Source organism: Oncorhynchus mykiss, chromosome 21, assembly GCF_013265735.2.
Source record: "Oncorhynchus mykiss isolate Arlee chromosome 21, USDA_OmykA_1.1, whole genome shotgun sequence".
NCBI classification, from domain to species: domain Eukaryota; kingdom Metazoa; phylum Chordata; class Actinopteri; order Salmoniformes; family Salmonidae; genus Oncorhynchus; species Oncorhynchus mykiss.
The window spans coordinates 23,996,997-24,004,280 of NC_048585.1; the positions used below are offsets into that span (position 1 = coordinate 23,996,997).

General features: G+C 38.8%; 1 protein-coding gene across 1 annotated transcript; it reads right to left on the minus strand.

The window, feature by feature from the left end:
- Nucleotides 1–4,175: 4,175 nt before the first annotated feature.
- Nucleotides 4,176–6,777, minus strand: LOC110500087. The gene is made up of 6 exons (XM_036957365.1): nt 6,724–6,777; nt 6,418–6,520; nt 6,139–6,177; nt 5,621–5,869; nt 5,169–5,423; nt 4,176–4,943 (listed from the first exon to the last, which is right to left on the minus strand). The coding sequence occupies exons 2-6, from the start codon at nt 6,470–6,472 to the stop codon at nt 4,675–4,677; spliced, it is 867 nt and encodes a 288-aa protein (XP_036813260.1). The 5' UTR covers nt 6,473–6,520; nt 6,724–6,777; the 3' UTR covers nt 4,176–4,674.
- Nucleotides 6,778–7,284: the final 507 nt, after the last annotated feature.

Sequence of the window (7,284 nt, forward strand, 5' to 3'; positions counted from 1 at the left end):
ACTTTACTTTACTATTTATATTTTGGACAACTTTTACTTTTAGTCCACTACATTTCCAAGTAAAATTATGTACTTTTTACTCCATTCATTTTCTCTGACACCCCAAAGTACTCGTTACATTTTGAATGCTAAGCCAGACAGGGAACTGGTCCAATTCATGCACTTATCAAGAGAAAATCCCTGGTCATCCCTAAAACAAGAAGATCCTGCAGCCTGGTTTGCTTAATGTAAGGAATTTGAAATTATTTATACTTTTACTTTTGATACTAAAGGATATTTTAGCAAATACATTTACTTTCGATGCTTAAGCATATTAAAACCAGATGTTTAAGTAGTATTTTCCTGGGATACTTTCACTTTTTCTATTAACGTAACTTTACTTTTCCTCAAGTATGAAAATTGAGTACTTTTTCCACCACTGCCCTTGAGGGAAATTTGTTCAGCGTAAGGAAAGACGCCTACATACAAAGTTTCAAGTCTCTAAGTCAAACGGCTGGTGGATATGAGGGTTTAAGTGGGACCACTTTTAACAACACCACCTATAGGCCAACATAGCTCTTGTGTGTCAAATTAGACAAGTTACCAATCTATGCTTGAGATATTTGAATAAAATCTAGGAATAACAATAGATAGCTTCACTGTGAACCCCTAATAAGGAAACTATTAAGAATTGGGTGTGTGACATCACTTCGAGCTCTTACCAAAATACAGGACATAATAGTTTCTCTTACACTGGATTTGAACCAGTAGTAACCACTTACTTCAATTACATTTAACTCAGAATTAAAAGACTAATCCAACATTGTTGCTGAGCAGGTCTTGCTAGCTAGCTACAGTGTCTGGGGGAATCATCTAACCCAAGGTCTTCAACATTTTCATGCCCAGGGACCAGGCAAACCGGCGACCAAGGGAACCCCATCATCTGTTAGCAAAAATATGTTTTACTGTAAACCAGCTCAACTAGCTAGAAAATGCTAAATGCTAATTTGCGACACTAGCTCATTAGCGAGACTGCTTCTCAACTCGGGAACTCATGGGGGCTTCAGAAGCCAGCGGGTTAGATCAGGGGTATTCATCCTGGGTTGCTGCATCAGTGTCTGCGAAAATAGAAAGGTATGTTATTATTTCAATGTTTTTATGAATATCGATAGAATAAACAAATTTGGATTTACATACCTACAGTAGAAAATAGGAGAATATCTCATTTCTAATGATTTTTATTTTACTTTATTTCTGAACAAATTACACTAATTGGAGCTAATTAAACTCACTGGAGTATAGTGTATATTTACAAAAATATATATTTATGGGGGATTGGAAAGGATGCAGACAATTACATTGATGGACGCTTTCATATTTTACTAAACAATTTTTTGTTCTGTAATTTGTCTTTCAGCAGAAAGACCAGAGTGAACACTTTGTGAGATATTTCTGGCGTGATGGCGTGATGAAGGACAGCATTATATATACAGTAAATTCCATTCATTCCTATGGAGGACTGCTCCTACTGGGGAGTGCCAATATGGCCGACCGATGTCTTCATAGCCTCTCAATGGTCAATACATAGCATCAGCAATCCAGGGTTTATAGAAATCATTGGGGTCAACATCCCACAGCTGGTTGGACCAGAGGATGGTACAGTGAGGTACAGTGCTGGTGGAAAGCAGTGGTGTAAAGTACTTAAGTAAAAAATACTTCAAAGTACTACTTAAGTAGTTTTGGGGGGTATCTGTACTTTATTATTCATATTTGGACAACTTTTACTTTACTACATTCCTAATGAAAATTATGCTCTTTTAACTCCATACATTTTCCCTGACACCCAAAAGCCCTCGTTACATTTTCAATGCTTAGCAAGACAGAAAATGGTCAAATTCGCACCCTTATCAAGAGACCATCCCTGGTCATCCCTACTGCCTCTGATCTGGCGGACTCACTAAACACAAATGCTTTGTTTTTAAATTATGTCTGAGTGTTGGAGTGTGACCCTGGCTATCCAATAAAAAAAATGAAAATTGTGCCGTTTGGTTTGCTTAATATAAGGATTTTTTTATTATTAGTACTTTTACTTTTGATACTTAAGTATATTTTATCAACTACATTTACTTTTGATACTGAAGTATATTTAAACTTTTAGTCAAGTAGTATTTTACTGGGTGACTTTCACTTGAGTCATTTTCTATTAAGGCTGTAAAGGTTTTCCTCCTCTTCCTCTGAAGAGGAGAGGCGAGAAGGATCAGAGGACCAATATGCGGCGTGGTAAGTGTCCATGGTTCTTTTAATAAGAAATACTCAGCATGAACACAACTGATACAAAAACAATAAACGTGAAACGAACAAAAACCAAAACAGTACCGTGTGGTGAAAAACACAGACACGGAAACAAACACCCACAAACAAACAGTGAAACCCAGGCTACCTAAGTATGATTCCCAATCAGAGACAACTAATGACACCTGCCTCTGATTGAGAACCATACTAGGCCGAAACATAGAAATCCCAAAATCATAGAAAATCAAACATAGACTGCCCTTTTCACCATACTAAAAAATGACAAAACAAAGGAAATTAAGGTCAGAACGTGACAAAGGTATCTTTACTTTTACTCAAGTATAAGAATGAGTACTTTTTCCACCACTTTTTCCACCCTTTTTCCACCACATGATTGGCAGCAACTGACTCCATACTTCAGGCCGATGCCACAGACCAAGCAGGACCAGTCATCTTCATTGTCATTGCATTGTATGAGCTTATTCATATCAAATTAACTTCACTTTTTCAACGTTTTGTTGTGTTACAAAGTGGGATTAAAATTGATTTAACTGTACTTTTTTGTCAACGATCTACACAAAATGCTCTATAATGTCAAAGTTGGAAAAAAATGGTAAAATATGCAAAAAATATGAAAATAAAACACACATATTTTGATTAGATAAGTATTCAATACAATACAATCACCTTTGGCAGCGATTACAGCTGCGAGTCTTTCTGGGTAAATCTCTAAGAGCTTTCCACACCTGGACTGTGCAACAAAATTCTTCAAGCTCTGTCAAATTTGTTGTTGATCATTGCTAGACAACCCTTTTTAGGTCTTGCCATAGATTTTCAAGCAGATTTAACTCAGGAATATTCCATGTCCTCTTGGTAAGCAACTCTTGTTTAGATTTGTTTTAGGTTATTGTCTTGCTGAAAGGTGAATTCATCTCCCAGTGTCTGGTGGAAAGCAGACTGAACCAGGTTTTCCCTCTAGGATTTTGCCTGTGCTTAGCTCCATTCCATGACTTTATTTAGCTGCAAAAACTCCACAGTTCTTGACGATTACATGCATACCCATAACATGATGCAGCCACCACTATGTTTGAAAATATGGAGAGTGGTACTCAGTAATGTGCTGTATTGGATTTGACCTGACGCAGATCCGTTTCGGATCGAAACGTTGTCAATAAAGCTGTGAATTGGGAGCTTCAACAGTGTGTGTGTGCCGTCTTATTCATTACTTGTATTGGATTTGCCCCAAAATAAGACGTTGTATTCAGGACAAAAAAGTGAATTGCAGTATTACTGTAGTATTCCAGTATTCCTGTTTCAAACAGGATGCATGTTTTGGAATATGTTTTATTTTGTACAGGCATCCTTCTTTTCACTCTCTTTCCATCCTCAGTTTTTTCCTATCACAGATATTCAACTCTGTAACTGTTTTAACGTCACCATTGGCCTCATGGTGAAATCTCTGAGTGGTTTCCCTCCTCTCCATCAACTGAGTTAGAAAGGTCACATGTATCTTTGTAGTGACTGGGTGTATTGATACACCATCCAAAGTGTAATTAATAACTTCACCATGCTCAAAAGGGATATTCAATGCCTGCTTTTTTATTCATTTATACCCATCTACCAATAGGTTGCCCTTCTTTGGCGTTGGAAAACCTTTGTGGTCTTTGTGGTTGAATCTTTGTTTGAAATGCTCTCCTGAGGGACCTTACAGATAATTGTATTTGTGAGGTAGTCATTCTAAAAGTCATGTTAAACACTATTGTGACTTGGTACGCACATGTTTACTCCTGAACTTATTTAGGCTTGCCATAACAAAGGGTTTGAATACTTATTGACTCAAGACTTATAATATTTTCATTTTTAAATAATTAGTTTAAAAAAAATACAAATAATAATAATTCCACATTGACATTATTGGGTAGTGTTTAGGCCAGTGACAAAACAATGGAAATGTATCAAATTTAAAATTCTGACTCACACAACAAAATGTGGAAAAAGTCAAGGGGTGTGAATACTTTCTGAAGGCACTGTAGCGGGTATGCAAGGTTATAATGTCTTGTCTATTTTCAGTCTGTTTTCCTGTTTTACAGCTTTAATGCTTTGGAGCCTGGTGTTGTTGTCAGCAAGGAGTGTTCGTACTCAATCGAGACCCGGTTTCAGCTGCTGTCCAATGCTGACGCTTCCTCCCAGAGATGGTCTGCTTGTACGAACACAACCTGGACATAGCTTGACAAGCATATTGTTTTGAGAGATCTTTTTTTTGTCATTGTCTGTCACACGCACAAAAACATTCCAAAAGGAACACAAAAAAACCATGATATTAGGTCAAATAATGTTTATGACAGCATCATAAAGACCATATACATCAGTTAAAGATTTAGTCTCCTAAAATTAAGATAGTGGCTAAAATGTGTGATCATGAGATTCCACTCGTACGGTCTTGGTGACCACCTCAAAATTAGTTGAGAACGTATTCTGAGCGTGGCACATAATCTTCTCTGGCTTCACATGTTGCTCGACCGTCATCTCCATCTCACTGCCATGGACAGTGTGACCATCAATGGTCCAGTGGTAGTCACAAGCGGGAGAGCATTTGGCAATGCACTGAAACATGGACTTGAAGCCGACTGCAACAGATTCTGGGCCTATGATGTGGACCTCTGATGGACCAGCTGGTAGGAGACAAAATTTAAAGGAAGAAACTGGTTCAAATATCACTTCCACCAAAGCCCCAACATCCCTCTTGAATCATCAAATATACACTGTATACTTTGTAAGGGAACGTGTGTATATTGATAGATGAAGCTATTGATGTGGAGATGGACAATTGCATTACACTAACAACAAGAGGGAAACTACAATTGTTAGAGGAAGCTCTAAATCTTCCAAAAACCTACATGTCACAGGTATTTTCCTGGTTGCCATGGCATAGAGCCCAGACACACTGTTGATGGCCTTGCAGTTCAGGGTAACAGAGGTGGCCAACTCTTCGGGAGTTACGGTAATCTCGCTCCCCTGTCCCCCGAGCCATCGGCCCTTTATCTTCCAGGTGTACTTGCAGGAGGGACGGCAGTCGGCGTTACACTGGAAGCTTTGAGGGGCCCCTGGGGTCATCAGGGCAGGGCCTGTGATCGATACGTTGGTTGGTCCAGCTAATTGGAGGAACACATACACATTTAGATAATAGTCTAGATCCTACAACCAATGTGAATAACGTGAGCAAAATAATTTCATCTAGTACTAATCATGTAATCCAGACATCTTGTCAGTAAATTACAACACATTGAATTATCGATCCATTCCTAATATCAGGTGAAGTGGCATAAAAACCAACAAACCACCTACCCACCTAAAACCTGGAGTATCTTTGATACTGTAGAGGACCTCCCAGAGTCATCATTCCTTGCAGTGCATGTAAGGTTTAGGGACTCCTCCCATTGGCGAGCTGTGAACAACAGCTTGTTGCCCTGCCAAATCTGCCCGTAGATACTCATTCTGTAGCTGCAGGAGGGAGAGCACTGGGCGGCACAGTCAAAGCTGCGTGGCACGCCCACTTTAACAAAGTCAGGTCCCACTATGGTTAGGTCCAAGGGACCATCTGAAAATTACAGTGCACAATCAGGTAATGTAGGCCTCCCGGTTTTAGAATGAAGGATTTTTTTGAAACAGGGAGTAAATGTATTCTTGTAACAGTTATAAATTACTTAAACGATAATCCAACAAAAGGCCTTCACTTCTGTAGTTAGCTGATAGGACTACCCTACCACCACAGTCATTATTCAAAGTACCCAACATTCCCATCAATGCAGCGATGTGTTCCATACTGTAATAATTTGGCTTGGCTATTATGTGATGTGGTTTACTTACTGGTACTGCCACTCCCTCCATCTGTGGTCAAAGCTGATCCTGGAAGTTCATAAAAACAGCCACAGTCTATCATCAACACATTATATTGTTTTTCACCATTTTCACCCAAACAAAAGCTGGACCTCTGTGGACATTGAAGGTATATATAGTTACAAAGCTTAACAGGAAGTGTCCAGACCTACTGACTAATATCAAACCAACTTTTGCATCCTCAAAAAGAAATGTTCACAAAACATTATCATAAAACAATGTTGTTATGTATTTTTAAAATCATATTACCTGCTAGGTACACTAGCAGCAGAAGCAGATTGAGCAGGGTGTGTGTATCCTTCATTGTCTCGCAGCGATGGAGTGAATGGAATGGACACCAGGAAATATGGGACTGTTACAGAGTCAAGTAGTAGAGTGAGAAGGTAAACAAACACATCTTATCAGAGAGAACAGACTGAGAGCAAACCTGCCCTGCCTTGAGCCTGTCCACTTCAACACGCCATTTAAAATACATTATTTCTGTAGTGACCATTAAATAGGGCGCAACAGAACTGGCAGCTTTTACTGTGAACTAACATGTAGAGGGCAATGTACCGATTTATAAAATAAGTGGTCTCCAACTCTCCTTCCCTGGTCCTTGGGAGCTGAAGTCAATTCATTCACCATTTGTAATAGACAGAACCAATTGGAGGAAAGATTAGAGACCATATATTTAGTACATGAGTGTGACAAATATAGGAGTGTCATGAACTTGGTTTCAGGGCATGGCTTTTACCAGAATCTCTTATCGAAAGTCAAATAGAGTGCAATGATGTCATACCTTTTGTTATTTTAATGCAATTACATTTGACCCCAAAAAGTATTTCACTTTAGCTTTAGGAAGCAGACTGAACCACTAGGATTTTCCTCTCGGATTTTGCCTGTGCTTGGGTCAATTCCGTTCCTTTTTCATCCGTAACGATTACAAGCATACCTATAACATGATGCAGCCACCAGTGGTACTCTGTAATTGTATTGGATTTGCCCCAACCCTAACACTTTGTATTCAGGACCAAAAGTTAATTGCTATGCCACATTTATTGCAGTTTTGGAATATTTGTATTCTGTACAGGCTTCCTTCTTTTCACTCTATCAATTAGGTTAGTTTTGTGGAGT

What these genes read in the sequence shown, in the direction of transcription:
- LOC110500087 (XM_036957365.1), bottom strand. Translation starts at nt 6,472, where the DNA reads ATGAAGGATACACACACCCTGCTCAATCTGCTTCTGCTGCTAGTGTAC. An exon ending in GCTGCTAGTGTACCTAGCAG is followed by an intron (nt 6,178 to 6,417) that starts GTAATATGATTT and finishes ATGAACTTCCAG; the next exon opens with GATCAGCTTTGACCACAGAT. An exon ending in AAAGATACTCCAGGTTTTAG is followed by an intron (nt 5,424 to 5,620) that starts GTGGGTAGGTGG and finishes TCCTCCAATTAG; the next exon opens with CTGGACCAACCAACGTATCG.